Raw genomic sequence first — 19,072 nt, 5'->3', positions numbered from 1 at the left:
TTAGCTAAATGACTCAAGGGACAAATTTGATCTATTGTTGTAGACTCGACATACAAGCTCTTTTAACCCTAAATTATTAAATTTTATTACTTATATAGAGAAATTTCAAATTTCAGAAAGGGTAATCACCAACCACAGACAAAGCCTGGTTTCGCCTTTGACTATAATTTAATTTGTTTTAGAAAAATAGTACCAAAGAATTATCAAAAGATTCATTTCCTCAACAAAATTCTGGAGCAAATTAAAGAAAAAATAATAAAAAGTTAAAAGGTGAAAAAGCTTAAGAAGCCTAACAATTAATAAACATGCATGGATAATACTACAATAAAATAAGGAGAGAGAGAGAGAATAGACAGAAGAAATGAGTGAATAACTGTCTATAGGCCAGCAGAAACGAGTCCATGCAAGGTTATGATCCCCACCACAATCCGTCTATCATCAATAACAGGCAAGAACTGTACAGCAGATGGCGGAGACTCCATTTTCTTCATCGCATCTGCAGCCATTTCTTCTGGTCTAATAGTTCTTGGATTCCTAAATGCAATCAAAATTTAAAATTAAATATTACGAATCAAATGAGTTATTTCAAAGCTGAGATTAAATTTCACATGCATAATACCACCTTACCTTGAGAGAATGCACTCATTTTATTTCTTATTGATTAAAAATATAACTTATGAGAGAATGTTTGTTGTATTTTGGCATTTTGAATTACATTGAAGTGTATTGTGTTTAGACTTTAGATTTTGTTTGAGTTTTTAGAAGTTTATTGTCTTTAGATCACAACCAAAGAAATGTGAAAGACTTGTTATTGTATTTTTGACTTGAGTTTTTCCTAGCCTTATTTATAATGTTTTGGTAGATTTACAAGCATACCAGTCAATTCCTATGTGTTTACATATCTGGAACAAAACCTTCATTTGTCATCTTACTTTTGCATGAAATGTGTATTTCACTTTTTAAAAAAATTAAAATTGTGATATTTGATGGGATTTTTTTTATTGATTGGATCTACCATAAATCTCAAAAGACTTCTATATAAATAATCGGATACGATATTCGAAGAATAATATACTATCTCGAAATATAAAAGTATTACCTTAGAATGAATCTAATCATTCGGTTGACGAAAATCTTTGGGATTTATGGATCTGCGGAACCGAGATTCTGCCCTTACCTTATGGGTGTAAGATAATATTTATTTTAATCCTGGGGTCTGGTATCTCTATGAGAGGGCTCCCTTATAATTAATTACATCACAAAAATTACTCTTAAGAAAACTCTCGATTAAAGTCATGCCTTATATCTTTCATATTCATTAATGTATGTTTATCGAATGAACAAGAATTGAATTAGACATTGATGAAATGGATAAGACCTGATAGGTTGACTTCACTCGAGTTTTATAAATGGTTTACCCTTAGGGTTGAGCTCAAGAGTTGACAGTTGAAGTGATGATAGAGCTTGAATCAAAGGATTAGGTTTTCAAAACAATTTGAGTCTAAGTTGGATTCAGATTGGATTGAATTTGAATTGTGAATAGGTTTGAATCAGATTGGGCTTTGAGTTCAGTTTGAAATTGGACTTGGACCATGGTTGAATTTTGAGTTGGAATTAAATTTAGTTTAAAAGGACTGGATTGGATTGAGTTTGGTTTGATTGATTTTTGAGTTTGGTTTGATTCGATTAAAATGAATTGATTTAAGAGATATCCTAGTAACGCTTGAAAGGATAACACCTTCGTGAAGTATCATGCCCACTTCAGCCTTTATCCGATTTCAATCCTGGATGTTTGGGCCATTCATTCCTAGCATTGAGCCACCTGATCATGAGTTTGAGTGTCGACAACGTGATAGATATCAAGCATCAATCCCGGGGCGACCAACTCCTTTGAACTTGTGATATGTCGGTTGGCCAGATAAATGTGGTCTATGTCAACCATTCATACATTGGTCGTAGTTGATTGGCTTTAGAGTCCGCTCGACCCTAGAACGATCGACCTCGAGCGCCCGCAATCTATCACACTAGGTGTCTGGGGATCATCCCTTGAAGTCTGCTTGCAGCAACCCTTAGCCGCCTGGAGAAGACTATTGATTGCCCATCTTTAATTGATCGAGTCCATTAGTCTCATATCATCATTTGAGAAACATGCTTTTTCTTATGTACATATTTAGTTCTCTAATTTTCTTGAATATTAGAAAATCGCGTTGCAATAAAGGTGAGAGAATTAATAGATTCAATGGTTATTTCTTAGATCAATAGTAAACATTTAAAGCTTTAAGTTCTCCCATGAGTTATGAGCATCGCGCTCCTTAAACAGTTTGACAAGACCTTCACTGAACTTCATTAAGCTCTAGTTCACTCGACTTCATTCTCATTGCGAGAAATTTTGACTGATGGAGAAGTTTATTGTAGCCCAAGCTATTGTCTCAATCAAAATACTCCTCCATGACTTGCTTGGTAAGATGCGTGAGGTAACAGGATGAAGCACAAAATGTAAGCTCCGTCGAGCGAGCCTCAAAGGGCATCAGAGAACCACCACCGACTCGATAAAGGGTCCTCTTCTGCGGTCCCCGACGGCATTGTCTGGGTCTCTGATAATGCCGACCCATCGATTGATCGTCTGGGATCTCCTTGAGAGGCCCTAGAAGGTGCTCCCTACATTTTAGAGATGTTGGCCACTGTTATTACTGTAGAGGGCACCACACTGAGTCGGATTTAATGGTTGTCACTCTTGAGCCAGGAGGACTGTTAGGTGTACTTGTTTCTGATGGGATGCCACAACAAGGTATTCAACCAGGCTCGAGTAGCTTAAAGCGATGATTCATCTGTTCGCTCTTTTTCAGATGTGTTCGAGCTCTTACAAGCAATGGGTACCACTCATAGTGGTTGATATAACTTGTTGATAGTCATTCGTATTTTATTTTTACGGGCTATGGACCAGACATTCTGTCCTCAATGAACTTGAATGAGCTTCTAGGTCTGCTCATGAGCAAAGAGCTGGTTAGTGGAGTCGTTAAGAGTCCTGGGTGAGGAGCTAGGGATGACAGAATCACAATCAGAGGCGCCCAGGCGGAGGATGGGTAAGATGATCGGCTCTCGTGGCAGACCATGAGGCGACGGGCATTCCAGATGACTACCACCTCACGCATGGGGATCCTACTTTTCCTACGACATAGATTCATAGCATGGCTAAGTTGATCGGCCTAGAACATGAGACTCAGCGGCGGAGACAGTCGGAGGCCCTCTTGTAGCAGGAGCTCATGGACTTATGGAACAAATTTTGGTTCTTCAGGCTCGGCCAATTTGGGTCAAATGGGACAATTCATGTTTGGGGCAAAATTTGTATTGAGGAGGCTCATTCGCTGGGCTAGCTTTCGACTGAGGCCATCTCCGATCCTCATATGATATTTTTTCTTTCCAAATGATGTAACAATTCTCGTATCATGTGATTTCTTCATCACCCAAAAATTTTATCGTTGCATGATAGGTTAAGACTACGGCCTTAAAAGTGTTTAGTAAAGTGTAGGTCGTAGGTGAATCTACCATGAAGAAATCAGTCATAACATTAAATAGTTTGTCGCCATCTCCCTAGGTGATAGGTGGTGGTAGGAACGCCTAAGTTTCCTTATTCTCCCCAGAGAATCGTATAATGGCCCGGATGGTAGTCTTCAGGAGCCCAATTTAATGAATACCGATTTGAACATGATGTCTATTGAGTTGTTAGTGCCGACAAGAACGCTCCGTCTTTGAAAATTTTCAAAGAGGGTCATAACGTCAATTGCATCTTTGTAAGATAGAAGATAGGCATTCGACGGTTAATGTGAAGGTCGAATGCTACGTGATTGGCTGTAAGGATAAGGCGGCCACGTATGGCTTGCCTGAGTGAAATGATTTTTAACTTGTTTGTTGGGAGGCCTCTATTTCATCTCTTCCCAGAACGACAGGAACAAACCCTATGATGTGGATGGGATGAGCTCAGGCCGGCTCACCTTGCTCTTCAGCCACTAGAGCTTTCCTGGATGTTGATTGACTCCCCCGATCATGATGAACACCTTCAACTTTCGGGCTTGAATCAACTCCTCAATTAGGGTCGGAAGGTGTCAACATTCTTCGATGTTGTGTTTGTTGTCCCAATGGTAGGCACAATAATTTTTCGAATCACACGCATAGCCCCCATCTTTCATAGGAACAGCCTCCCGATAGAAGTCCTTATTCTGGACGGCTTTCACAACCTCCGCAATTGAGATTTTAGATGAGTCGGTTGGGAGAGTTTCCGAGTCAGTGGTGGTGGTCTTTCTGCATAGTGATACGCTCGTTGCTCTCGATATTGAGTCCTTTCTTCATATCGGTGTGTTGCTTTCTTTGGAGCGTAAGCCACTTGAAGTGATCAGGAACATTTATCATCATATCGAAAGCGTGTTTGTTTTCACGGCGGATGGCTGAGCTTCCAATCGCGATCGAGAGAACTCCTTTTGGCGGATGTGGTTGTGATTGTCCCGATTTCCAAGAGGCCGCGAGTAGGTTGTATTCCTCTATTAAGATGTGATCGTTAGCAAGCTCGAAGAATCTTGCCAGTGTTTTGGGTCGCTAAAGACCTAAAGCATACAAAAAAAAAGCAAAAACCTTCTATCAGCACGTGGACGAGGGCCACATGTGTGACTGCGGGCTCCAAATTTCGTACTTACAACATTTTTCTCTGGAATTAGGTAATGAATTCGCACAATGATTCGCCCTAATCCTGTCGGAACTACAACAAGCCTAAGAATTTTGGGGGTTTTTGCTGCCAAATTATGCCCTAAACATTCTTTTGAACTTAGCGAATGAAGTGATTACTCCATGTGGTATGTTACTAATCCACTGGACTGCGCACTCCTTCAGGGTCATAAGGAAAAGACGGTACTTCAGTGCATCGTTTGTCCTAAGCAGGCACATCGTCGACTAAAAAGAGACGATGTTATCAATCGGGTCAGTCTTGCTTCAATACAATTCCAGAGTTGGGATCTTGATTCGTTCAGGCACTACAACTTCAACGATTTCTTGAGAAAAAAATTATCAGGTTTTGGATGTCATGTGTTCGTGCACGTCGTTCTGCCTCGATCTCGAGGTGCATATTCGACCCTATTTGGGTGATGCATCCCGTCGCTCACACTTGGCGTCGAGGAAGGCGCCCTTTCCTGCATTCAAGCAAGATCTCTAATGTACGGAAACCACCGGCTGGAGTATTAGTTTTGTCCCTTGCTAGAGTGTCCCCCTTGACAATCTCTCTCATTTGATCCATAAGTTCCTGGATCTTTCGGGTCATATTCTCTGGTGCAATCCATGTTACCTACGCTCTCACGAATACTTTCTTTCGCTTGTGTAGCTCCTTTACTTGTTTGGGGCATGACTCCAAGCTCACCACACCTTTCAGGGGTGATGCACCCATATTTGACCTTGAGCCACGCCCAAAGAATATCACACACACAAAAAAAAAAGAAACAAGGTCCCTTGAGAAAAAAAAAAAAGTGAATTGATATGGATTCCTTAATAAAAGAATCAGAATCAGTGAAGTGAATCTTCCATTTTTCTATACAATACCTCTTATTTATAGTAGTTGGTCTCACACTTAAAAGACGTGTCGTATCATTTAAAATAAAAGAATCCTGCCAAAAGACATGTGCGGGACCCTATATAATTTCAGTTTAGTCGCTCGCTTCTATAAGTAACGCTCAAGCCTTTATCTTGGTTTCGATCCTGGATGCTATGACCATCGGATTTCAACTTTCAGCCACCCGATCACGAGTTTGAGTGTCGAACGTGCGATACAAGCAATGGTCCCTGGGTGACCGACTCTTCTGAACTTATGATCTGCCACCTGACCTGATAAATGTTGTGTACGTTAACTATCCATACATTGGTCTTAGTCACTTGGCCTTAGAGTTTGATCAACCCTAGGTCAGCCAGTCTTAGGCACTCACAACCTATCACGCTTCTTTTGCTCTTCAGCATCTAGCAATCATCCTTTGAATTCTACTTGTGGCGGCCCTTGAGACACCTGGAGAAGACTTTTGATTGCCCATCTTTATTTGATCAGATCCGTTGGTATCATCATCATTTGAGAAGTGTGTTTTTTCCTTATGTATAGATTGCTTCAGAACTCCATCTCTACTAAATACCGGCCCGGAGATTTTCTTCTGTTCTAACTCGTTAATAATTAAATAATTTAATATTTTAATGATCTTTTATCAGGAGAAAGAATATATTAATAATACAATTATATAAAATTTGGTACATATAGACATATTTGTTTAGATATGAGAAATGGATTTGAAACAAATCTCCACACTTTCTCCAAATCCAAAAAACGCCTGAATTTAAAATAAGTGTTCAATAGTCTCTGCAGAAGCATGGATTACAGAAACATCTGTAAGCTAAAAACAAATCCTAATGACATCAACCTCACATTAACTGGGATCGCACCACTGAAAACTCTCCATGCAAAAGGAATAAACAGACCGGACAATGTTTTATGCTAAAGGATTTCTGTTAAGTAGTTGATAGCTTAATCCCTAAACATATTATGTGCACTTTCTCTTGAAAGTTACATAAGTTTTTAAAGAGGACAAAGTTCTCATTATCTAAATGCAGTGGAATTTATATAAAATCTACCTCATAACCTGACCAAGCAGAAGTGACTCCAGCATCTCAACATTAAAAATCTTCTAAGGTTAGTTATTAGTAAGAATTTATCAACATTGTCTAGAGATTTTTCAGGAATCTTACAATAAAAAAACATCTTCTAGCATTAAGCATTCCACCAGCCCTATTCTAACTTACTGCTCCCCAATTCTTCAGTAAGGTTGACAGAAGAAATTAAGCCTACCTTCATAGCTCAGGCAGGTATACAAACCCAATGATATAGTGCTAGCTTATGTTGTATCCAAGACTACTTCAATGCAGTTTCCATGACTTAAAGATCAAATGGATCTGATGGAGGCATTTGTTGTAGCTACAGTGACTCGTATTGTTACTGCTGCTACAATATTACACATGAAATGAGTGGAACTTCTGCATATTTGTCCTCAAATATCAAAATAATGAATTTTTCACCAAAATAACTTGTTACTGCTGCTACAATATTACACATGAAATGAGTGAAACTTCTGCATATTTGACCTCAAATATCAAAATAATGAATTTTTCACCAAAATAATTTGATAGGAGGCCATCCTCTTGCTGTCCTAATATAAAGTTTTTGTGCTACTTTCAGCCTTCATTATGTTGCCGATTTTCTTTTGGTTAATGTTGCTCAAATTTTGGAACTGATGCAATACAGTGATGCTTTTTGTAAGAACTTGTGAAATCAAACTTGCTAATGACGTCTAATAGTATATAGAGTTTTGCATTCATTTAGGTAGCGTTGGCTGATAATATATAGGGTGTAGATTTCTTGGGGTGTCTCGCTTGAAGAGTTGACGATAGGTTAATTATATAGATTATTAGAGGTGTCCAGCGGCTTGCTATGTGAGTGGCTTTTGCAGAGGGGCCGCATGGATGTGAGTTGGGTAGGCCAAGTAAGATGCAGGTTGGGAAGAAGAATGGTTTTTTCGCAGCGCGCTCGCACACACGCACACTCTCTTTTTTGAGTTGCAGGTGGTTTGGAGGAGGGATTCCCAGACGGGGAGAGAGAGAGAGAGATCAGGGAAGCGATTGGTCTTCTTGTTTTCTCTTCTCCCTACATAAGTGTTTTTTATTTTTTATTTTTTATTTTTTTTATTTTTATTTTGTTGTGCATTGATGAACGGCTGTCTAGGGATGAGGGGCTGTGAAGGAGAGAAACTAAGGACAGTTATTATAAAAGTTATATTTCAAATTTTAATATTTTCCACCAATCACTTTACAATATCACCAGCCCTTATCATATTTTATCGTAATACAGTGAACTAATCTAAATTTTTATTAACTCAATATTTTTAAATTGGAATCAATCAGTATAAACCCATTACTACTGAATTAAAATTTAATAAAATCCCAATACAATAAGTTTAGATGTATATTAAATTTAAAATGATTGTCTTAAGATCTTCTAATCTTCTAATCGATTGAATCAAATCAATCAATTAAATAGTCTAACATAGATCACAACCGTGACACAACATATACAATCTAGTAGAGATTATGATCTTGGCCAGATGCAAGCAATCCAATGTAGATTGTGATTGTGGTCAGACAAGAATGATCAAACGAGGTTCGTGATCCAAACAAAAAACACAATCAAACAAAGTCATGATTGCATAGATGCGTGCATGTTTGAATGGAGATCTCGATTGCTGTGATAAGCACAAATGGAGTTCATGACCATGGCTAAAGTCACACACTCAAGTAAATATTCAATTAACTTATCATGTGCTGAAACCAACTGAACAAAAATGGAGGAAACTCATGCATATCGAACCTGATTGGTATATATCCAAATTTGAACCATTTGGTAAATGTAGTACCATGATGATCAAACTAGAGGACTCAAAGCTAAACAAGGTTTGTGTGCAAAAGTCAAACTTGAGCGCAATAAAAGCAGGGTCAACAAATCTATAGTTCACTATTTACCTTTAAATTTTAAGTTAAAGTTAGAATCGAGCGGAAGCTCAGAAAACATGAGACAATTCAAGCACATGATTTTCAAAAAGAGCTAAGCTCGAGTCCAAAATATGAGCTCAAGTTAAGTTCAGGCTCGAGTTCCAGCCAATCCTTATACATGTGAGTTAAGCTTGATTTAATTTTAACTCAAGTTCTGCTCACTCATTTACACCCCCACATTCACCTAAGCTCTGCCAATAGAAAAAGCCTACTCAGGCAAGTTTACACACTCTGCATTCCCTTCCAAAACATACAAATGTTCGGGAAGCACAGTTTTTAACCGCCTAGGATGATAAACTTTGTCTAGAGTAACTTAGCAGGAAATAAATTTGCATTTAGGATATGAAGACATTTAAAAAAAATTATATTATAATTTGGCTAAATCATGCTGCTTCTGCTGCTTGCCCTTCCTATTTCTTCTCCATCCATAAATATCACAGGCTTATGTTGAAATCACAGAGTTAACTTTAGGATCCACCGTAAGACAGCCTTTACTTTGTCACTCAAGAATACCAGAGAAAATGATTTGGAATTACACATATGATCAATTACACTAATAAACAAATTCTGAATCTCTTTCCATATTTCATCATACCGTTAAAATTCACAAGAAACAAGCCAACCATATTGAATTCTAACGTCTAGTGAAATTATAGAATAGATGAATTATCACAACTTTTTAATGGAAGAGGCTTTAGAGTGGGAATGCTAATGCTAACAATCAAGATAGTAAATTGAGAATAAATTGAGAAAATGATTTGACATCCACCAGAAGTTTTGAAAATGAAAAGCATATTCTCAAATATTTTCCTATGAATCCGTATTATTGTCATGGTATTCAAGAAATATAATAATATAATATAACTAAACACTAAGCCTTCCTGTGGTAGCAAGAAATGCATTTGAAAAATGTAAGAGTTCATATAAATCAATAGGATAAGCAAATACCTATTGCACATTTCACCAACGGTAAGTTTGAATATGCCTTCACCACTAGCTTTGAGGGTGCGCCGCAAGTCGCCATCAGTGAAAGTCCCAATGAGTTGGTTTTCAGCATTAACAACAAGCAGACATCCGCATGCTTTACTAGTCAGCTCTGTAAGTTGATCCATTATCATGTCTGTTTCTTTGCAAAGTGGAAGTTCATCCTGTTTCTTCATCAAATGCTTCACCTGCATTGAAGACAAAAACTCAAGTTACCCATCTTAAGGTGCCGTTTGGTAACTTATAGGATTGTGTTAGATATGGCTCATATACCATAAATGGATAGATTCTGGAGCGAAGCGGAACAGAGCGGAAGATTTTGTCCAAATCATGAGAGTTTCCTTATGTGGGTTGGGGTGAGGTACAGGGGTAATTTGGTAATTACATATTGTTCTTCAGAGTTTTCTAGGGTTATAAATAGGTTATTGTACTCCAGGGTTTTCTAGGGTTATAAATAGGCTATTGTACTCCAGGGTTTTCTAGGGTTATAAATAGGCTATTGTACTCCAGGGTTTTCTAGGGTTATAAATAGGCATGTATGTAAACCTAGGTGTTATCCTATATTCTGTATTTTGTACTCTTTTTTGAATATTGAAAAAAAACCGCCTCTACTCCCGAGGACGCATACATCTTTGCCGAACCTCATTAAATCTCTTTGTGTTCTTTTGGATTTGTGTCGATGATTTGTGTCGAATTTGTGTCGATTTCAGTTTTTCTTCGCCCTAATTTCTCAACAAGTGGTATCAGAGTCTGGTTCAAGGGCAAGAAGAAAAATTTCGGTGGCACAGAAATGAAGAAGATTTTGGCTGAGGAATTCGGAGGCTAGACGTCTGATTCGGCACAGTTCGAAGTTCAAAGGAAGAAAAATGTGCGGTTTTTCATTCTTAAGGTCTTCGGTTTGCGGCAAGACAAAGAGAAATTCGCAACACAGAAAGACTATAGTGCTTCTTCGGCACGACCAGAGTGTTCGCAAAGGAAGGATCTGTTCGCGAGAACTATTTTGCGGAGGCTGCGATCTGTTTGCGACAGGCTGGTTGCCGAGGAAGGCTGATCGCGAAAGGAAGGTGCGAAGGCTGTCGGGTCAGCAACGATTCCCCCCGCGGGGGTGGGCGGCGTAGAGGGGGAATTTCCTTTCTGGAGACGTTTTCTTTTCTAGGGAAGAAAGAAATTCAGAGCAGGAAGAGTTTCAAAAAGCGAGGGTATAAAGGGTCCAATGAAATAGAAATTAGGTACATAATGGATAAGAATAACCCAGGCATTGTCTGAGATAGAGTAGATGATGTTTGCATCTAACAATTTCAAAATCTCTCTTTATTATTTCTTTCATGATAGGGTCAAATTTCCTCTGTGGGTCAGCCCTAGGTTTATGATCCTCAACCACGAGAATCATATGCATACACTTTAACAGACTAATCCCCTTAATTTCAGCTAGAGTCCACCTAAAGGCTTTATTAAAACTCATCATAACTCTCATCAATTTGTCTTCTTGTAAACTACAAAATTCTAAAGAGATAATCACAGGTAACGTCGAAAACTCCCTCAAATAAGCATACTTCAAATGTTTAGGTAAGACCTTTAGTTTCAGTTCAATCATAGGTGGCTCAACAATAAATGGAACTACTGGTTCAATGGTATCCAAAAGCTTGAACATATCCCTGTACATCTTAAGATTTGATTCTAACAGTAGAGCTGGTTTGCTTCTAACATTAGAGTTGATTCAAAATTAGAATCTTCGTTATCATCCTCGAGCAAGCTCCGCTCAACTGGGTCAACTCCACAACTCTCCTGAAATTGGCTTCTACAAAAGTGGTCGATTAACTCCAACCTAAAATAGGAATCCTCATTTGATTAAGAACGGAATTTCAAAGATTTTAAGACATTAAAAGTAACCTCCTTATCATTCACTCTCATAGTCAACTCCCCCTTCTGCACATCAGCATCAAACCTATTTTAGGAGAAAGAATTAGAGCCTACAAAAGAAAAAATTATGAAAAGTGAGTTCCCAATCCTATGAGAGTAATTCTATTTGAAAAAAGAAAAAAACTAAAATATTCGTGAATGGAGTTATAAAATTTAAAGATGGCATTACACTTACTATATAATATGAATAGTTATAAAAAAATTAAATGTATAAAGTTATAAAATTCAATGATAAGAGTTATACTTAGCCTTTGTTTTGAAGAGTTATAAATATTGGGGGAATAAAATTTATAAAATTTAAAGATGTGAGGTAACCGATTTAGATCATAAGAAATTTATTAAAATGTGGTATGCTACACAAAAGATAATAATGATTAGATGAATTAAATTGATACAACATAACTTATATTTTTTATGGTATTATTTCAGATTTAAAGCATATGATGCCCATAAATCAGAACAAAAAATACATCATTAGAAAATCCACTTGATCTAGCATTAATCACGATATAGTATTTGAATTGAAAATTTTTACAATTAAATTTGGGACTATTGGATCACTGATTTCAACAAACTTAACAGTCAAACTAATCATCTCAATTAAACGAATAAAATAACTACAAAAATGATCATAACCAAATCCAAATTGTCTAGATTAAGCACTTAAAATATGGTTAAAAACTTTGGGACATTAATTGAAAGATAACCAAATATTTAAATATTGATGCTTTTAGTAAATTGAGTGTCCCAATAAGAAGAATTAAATAAGCCTAAGATCATTCAATTTCAAAATAATTAAAAGCATACAGTGAATGAAAAGTCAAATGAAAAAAAAACAACATAGACGTTCGATTAAGTGTGCTGGAATTTAGGCCAAAAACATCCAAATGTCATTTTCAAAAATTATAAAAGCCTACAATTCTCCATTATGAAATGGAGTTAAATTGAAGATTAAATAGAACTTGGAGATTTGTAAAACTCTAGCACTCTATCTAACTATCAACGATGATGGCCACCAATAGAAAACACCATAATCTGATCACAATCACCCAACTATTATTATCTAATTGTCATTATATGAATTTCATTACTCAATCATTATCGCATGTCCGTCGTCACATGACCACTATCACTTAGCAATTGTATCTCAACTATCACCGAACATTTTTATCTAATTCTTAACACCCAACTATCACTATTACCCTCCACAACATCGTTTATCACCATCACAAGTGACCAAGTAAGTGCTCTCAATTTTGTAATACTGTCATCTCCAATATAAAAAAAAGTAGATTTTTAAAATATCAAGTAAAACTTGAATTATTCCAAAGTCAGGCCTTGTATTTTTTTTTTTAATATTTTCACGTAAAAAATTTAGTCTCTATTTTAACAATTTACGTGCAAATTTTTTATGCAAATCTAAAATGTTAAATATCTCTTTCTCTATAATGCTGCAATATTTTAGCGAATGATAATACTTAATATTAACAACTAAAATTAAATGCATTTACATAAGAAAATAAGTGAGGATAGTGAGAAGGATTGTCTTAAGAACATTAATATCAAATCCTCATCAACCTTAGTTTTAGTTCGCATAAAGGAGAAAATTAAACAGCAAAACATCATTTATTTCACACCAATAAAAATTGAATTAGAAATGATTCCTCATGACACAAAAATAATTTCAATTTAGTCTTTTGACTATACAGAATTGCTCTAAATTTAGACTTTGAGGGGCCAATTGGCATCAATTTTCAATAGTCCAGGGGATTAAACTAGAGCACTGCAAAACGAAGGGACTAAATTGACCACATAAGAATAGTTGGAGTACTATTTTGAGATTTAGCTAGAAAAACCAATCTTGTGATAAGGTAGGGTAAAGATCATTCAAAGAATAACGTAAAACCCAAGAAAACATATTAGAGATTGCCTTAAATAGAATTTGAAGGATACTCTACAATTTGGAAAGAGAAACTGGTAGAAGAATTAAATTGAATGCCAATTTTATAGTAACACTTAATAATTATCTCCAATACTTTGATTTCTTCCCTAGTTTTCTTGGAATGCTTGTGGAATTAATTTAAGCCCTGATTGGAGAAAGAGAAAGATGGCTTAGTAAACATGCTAAACAAGAGATATTAACCGAGAGATTGAGAGAGAAAAACTGACATTCTTGGGAAATAAGGGAGATGGGGCTCAGAAATGTTGATTTGAAAATGCAATTCATAGATAATATAAAGATTATTCCTTCCTAATCATATTCATAGATATAAGGTTTTCCAATTAAAATCAAAACTAATCATACGATTATATTGAAATTCAATTTAAATCTTATCATCATATTCAAATTTAAAGTTATCCAAATGAATAATTCATATCAAATTTAAAAAAAAAATACTAACAAATAAACATAATTTCAATTTCATGAGAGTATAATCTCAAATCAATTTGGATTTGAGTCTAGACTTGATCTGGGTATATGAGATGGACTAGAATCACCTCCAGAGAGCCAGAATCGAAATCTCTTCAAATAGATATGAGTTGTCCTTAGCAAATCTTCATGTGAGATCCAATAATCTTTGGTAGAAGATTGAAACTTCCATCAACATTAGCCTTATCCTTATTTGTTGGTTTTATGATATGAATATCGAAAGAAAATCCACAATTAGGTTCATTCATCTTAACACTCACTATTCTCACAGACAAGTTAATACATATAAAAATCAAATGCAAATTCTCAACAGAATCTACAGAATAATCAAAGATCAGCCTGGTTTCGATCATAAAAATATATCCACTTATTTAACTCAAAATTAAGCAAATTATAACCTAAATTATTTTCAACGCCAGAGCAGGATATGGTCAAAGCAGAACAGAATAAAAGCCGATAAAATAATGAAGGAAATAAAAGAAAAGAAATAAAAACCGAAGCGAACAACAAGTTTCCAAGGGCTGAATCAAGCAACTAAACAAAAAGAGTCCAAAAGAACTGCCTACATTCTTCTGAATACCTTAAAGATAAGGCTCTTGCCGATCTTTCCCGCAGGATGGTTACGAGCATAGTTCTCCTTTGTAAGCTTCCCAGCTCTCATAAGCGCAGCCATCACCGTGTGCCCAAACACAATCTGTATGGTGGAGGAGGTGAAGGGCGCGAGGCCAAAGGGGCAAACCCCCCCTTCGAGAGGGAGATGAACATTCATATCGCAGCGCGAGGCGAGGGGGTTGCCCTTGACAGATGTGATAGAGATCAGCCGGGCACCTTTGGCCCTCGCGCAGGGGACCAGATTGAGGAGTTCCTCGGAAGATCCAGTCTTAGAAATGAGGACAAGGATATCAGAGGGGAAAAGGGAACCGATGTTGCCGTGGAGAGCATCAACGGGTGACAGGTAGGCGGATCTGGTGAAGCCAAGGGAAGCTAGGGTTTGAGAAAGCGTGAGTGCGACGAGGCCAGAATTGCCGACGCCGGAGAAAAAGACTGCACCGGGCGCCTCTAGAAGAGCTTGGGCGAACGTTTGGGTTTGTTCGAGGTCGAGGTTGTGGAAGAAATCATGTAGATGGCGCTCCTGGCTCTCGAAGAGTGCCATTAACTCGCCGCAGTTGATCACCGGACCATCGTCCTTCTCGAGACGTTCGAAGTCGCTGGGTGACGGTGAAGAACCCATTCTCTCTCTCTCTCTCGTCATGTGTCATGTACCGTTGTACCGTGTGATACATAAATACCACCCGCTCACGAACTCCAAAAATTTCTTAAAATGGCTTTGAAATTAGATATAATGAATTTAATTCAGACTAACATAAGTGGTAATCTAAATAACAGCAATAAACTTAATAATCACAATAAAAATTATTCTCAAATTAAAAGTGAATCCACTAAAGATGTTTATCAAGATAAAGATTCCATTTTGAATAGTGATGCCCCTATTCTTAATTTTTAAGATATGTTTATCAAGATTGGGGTAGAATCATTCTACTCCGAAGAATCTCAAGAAGAAGTCTAAGAAGTCATAGATCGGTTAGTAGATGTCATGACAACTCCTACAAAAGATATTTTAAAGATCAATGCCTGAAATGGCAAAGTACTTCCACCTCACAAAATACTTATTAAGAAAACTACACTAATCATTAGACCTAATCAACTAATAGCACCTCCATAGGATGTCCCTACCCAGGATACGCTTATGGAGGCTCAGCCCAAAATTGATCATAATGTGTTGTCCCATTTAAGAATTGTCAGCTAAATATCTCCGATGCTATCTTCCTATCCAAAGAGATAAAGAATCATTAATTAAAGCCTAACTAAATCCTGAATTTTGTATGGTCCAAATGGCACTTGTTCCCTAAATGGAGAAGAAAACTTCTTCAATGAAGTTACTATATTAAACTTCATCAATGATGACTTCCTATTAGAGATATTTGATTATAATCGATCACTTTTCATTTCTCTAAATGTGGAACGGGTTTGATTATCCAGAGCTCTTGTTGATCTGGGAGCATCGATTGACATAGTTGATTCCTCCAAACTTACTTATTATTTGCCCTCAAATAATCTCATAGCTAAACCTAGACTCAGGAAAATGATTTTGCAACTTCTCATGTGAAATTTTCTGGTTTTCTAACAAGACTATATAATTCATAATAAATAATCTGTAAATATCATTTAAAGTTTGAATTCCTATTAATTTCTAATAATCTAGCCTTTCTTAAATTCAATTCTTTCTGAGCTTGAGCAAATCTAAAAGCACTTTCATCCAGTATAACTAAAATAATTTCATTACACATAATTATTCTTAAGTTCATTAATTATTATTAGCCAATCAACCCAAAATCACTTAACTTTTTCCTGAATATAACATTTAAAAATTCAATTAAGAAAGTTTTTGAAATTTTATTAATTAATAAATGACTTGGACACTAATTTTTATGTTCATACTTAACCTCGAGTTTCTTCTCAAAAAGATTAGTCCCATGTACAATTTTTTTTCTTTTCTTTTTGTTGGATCGGAGCCTAATAAAAATTTACTTTTCCTTTTACTTTTTTTTTTCTCTAGCCTAAAAATGGTTTGATTTCCATTGAAAATTATTATATCTCCTTGATCATGTATTTTAAAATTTTTGAATGTCTAATCTCCCATAAATGATAATTCTCATATGACTCAAAATCTTATAATACATTCAAAAAAATTAAGGTTCAAGTAGATTATTTGAATTGAAGATTTAGAGGCTTAGTTATCTCTAATTAATTACTTGTATTTTAAATTATAGCTTTTTAATTGTTCTTAGACTTTTTGGATTTCAGTAGAGGTAATTGATTAAAATGAAGGGCAAAATTATTATAAAATCCATTCAAATCCTCTCCTTCACATTTCTCATAAAATTATTATACAATCTAATCAAATTACCAGGGTTCCTACTATGAGTCACCACTCTAAAGTCAATTTTATAGCTCAAATATATAAATTACTTTTAGGCAAGTACTTCGTTATCACTACTCCCCTCAATTTTTTTCTATCCTATGCATGCCACATGAAAGAGTGCAAGAAAGAAAAATAAGTATAGCATGTAATAACATGGAATTTAACATCACATCAAAGATAAGATCCATGGTGCTAGTACAACATCACATGTGAAGCATATCACAACTCAACACATCATTGGAAGAAAACAAGCACAATATAGGAATGTCACAAAGTGCCAAATATGCACATAATAAACATCAATCTACTTTGCACCATAACATCAAATCCACATACACAGAATCAAAGTACAAACAAATCTCCACACAACATAAAAAAGCATCATCGAGAAAACCAAAGTCAGAACAATCCACAACCAATACATAGAATCATAGTCCAAGAAAGATAAGAAAATAAAACAAACACAACTCACAAACAAAGGCCCTCCCACTTACATTTTATCTCCATCATTGTCGTCCTCATCTTCCTCCATCGACTCAAATGCATCATCAACCAACTCAAATGGCATCACATTAGAGAATTGTATCAGATTTAGGACAAGGTTCCTTCGTTCCTACCAAATCAGCTCCTCTTGGGTCACAAAATGTCGGTGGATGTAGCTAAACTAACTATGCTGAGATGACAAAAAAATGGAACCACTTTTGTATGTCATGCAGTTCCCACTACATGATGGATGAGTCATCCATTAGGGTGTCGAGGTGTTCAAAAATAACAGGCACGGACGGCGGGGGATCAAGTCGAGCGGAGGAAGGCCTTATCCTCTCTTGAATGTGAACGCTTTCGTGTAGGAAAAACCACGACTTTAGTAATGAGTTTCACTAGGTTTATGAACTCCTCCCCCCATCCCCAACTACCCCCGCCTTAGCAAACAAGGTAGTAATAAGACTAAGGTGTCTCATTTCTAAAATGTTATGCCCTCCAATAACGGGATGAAGGCGAAAATAGATAATTTTCCCCACTTGCATGGTCATCTCCCTCTGAATATAGTAATTTACAACTACCTTATCTTTGGTGACATTATTTAGGCTTGTGGTGGGCATCAGCCTCACAACAATGAAGTGGTGTCATGCTTTCGACTCCTTATTTAATACAATACTAAAGAAATTCACAAATTTCTCATTTTAGACTTTCCACTTAGTGGTTTGTTCAGTGAGAAAATTGATGATTTCATGATAATAAGAGGCTAAAAAATTAAAACATTGATAGTTTAGGATAGTTGTGAGTACAAAGATCAAATTTATTATTTGAGAATAAAAAGCTACCAACTTCCCCCTCATGAAGACTTTCTTCAAAAAAAGTCAGTCGTTCATATTCGATCGATCAACCCTACGTCCGGACTAAATGACTACCTCATAACTAACTGCTCTGGTCGACCGTGCAAAAAGACATCGAGTAAGATCGCCATAAGATTGAACAACTTAGCCAACCAATGCATACTTTAGAGGGCACAGATGTCACTCAGCCGATCGCCTTAGTCAGTTGACTTCAAGCCAATCAACCAGCCAATTACTGTCAATGTTGAAATTCAAATTGCAATACAAATAGATAATAAAATCTTTACAGTCAATTGGAGCCTTAATGAAATAATAACTTTTCATAACAATTTCCTTCTTTCTGTAATTGTACAAAATATGTTTCTATAAGTACAGTGCAAAAATACGATAAATAGACATTTTCCCTTATTCTCCCTACAAAGGCCCTAGACCTATTATACTATATCTTCATTCTCCTTCACTCGGCTCTAACTCTCGGATTGTGATCGACTTCAAGCCAATCAACCATCCAATTACTGTCAATGTTGAAATTCAAATTGCAATAAAAATAGATAAAAAATCTTTACAGTCAATTAGAGCCTTAATGAAATAGTAACTTTTCATAACCATTTCCTCCTTTCTATAATTGTACAAAATGTCTCTATAAGTACAGTGCAAAAATATGAATAAATAGACATTTCCCTCGATTCTCCATACAAAGGCCCTAGACCTATTATACTTTATCTTCATTCTCTTCTTCACTCGGCTCTAACTCTCAGATTGTGATCCACACACACACACACACACACACACACACACACA

General features: G+C 36.3%; 1 protein-coding gene across 1 annotated transcript; it reads right to left on the bottom strand.

Annotated features, from left to right (window-relative positions):
• Positions 1 to 263: 263 nt before the first annotated feature.
• On the bottom strand, positions 264 to 15,226 carry LOC110023490 (probable arabinose 5-phosphate isomerase). Its single transcript, XM_020722940.1, has 3 exons — positions 14,535 to 15,226; positions 9,568 to 9,791; positions 264 to 534 (listed from the first exon to the last, which is right to left on the bottom strand). Exons 1-3 carry the CDS (start codon positions 15,204 to 15,206, stop codon positions 378 to 380), a joined length of 1,053 nt encoding a protein of 350 aa, XP_020578599.1. The 5' UTR covers positions 15,207 to 15,226; the 3' UTR covers positions 264 to 377.
• Positions 15,227 to 19,072: the final 3,846 nt, after the last annotated feature.

Source organism: Phalaenopsis equestris, unplaced genomic scaffold (assembly GCF_001263595.1).
Source record: "Phalaenopsis equestris unplaced genomic scaffold, ASM126359v1 Scaffold000224, whole genome shotgun sequence".
In the NCBI taxonomy this organism is placed as follows: Eukaryota; Viridiplantae; Streptophyta; class Magnoliopsida; order Asparagales; family Orchidaceae; genus Phalaenopsis; species Phalaenopsis equestris.
The sequence above is the reverse complement of the archived record's forward strand: the minus strand, read 5'-3'. Positions and strand labels throughout refer to the sequence as shown.

Bases quoted from the DNA above. Each gene is read 5' to 3' on its own strand.
- LOC110023490 (XM_020722940.1), bottom strand. From the start codon at position 15,206: ATGACGAGAGAGAGAGAGAGAATGGGTTCTTCACCGTCACCCAGCGAC. The intron at 9,792-14,534 runs GTATTCAGAAGA...TCTTCAATGCAG, and splicing joins GCAAGAGCCTTATCTTTAAG to GTGAAGCATTTGATGAAGAA. The intron at 535-9,567 runs GTATTTGCTTAT...GATTGCATTTAG, and splicing joins GTTGGTGAAATGTGCAATAG to GAATCCAAGAACTATTAGAC.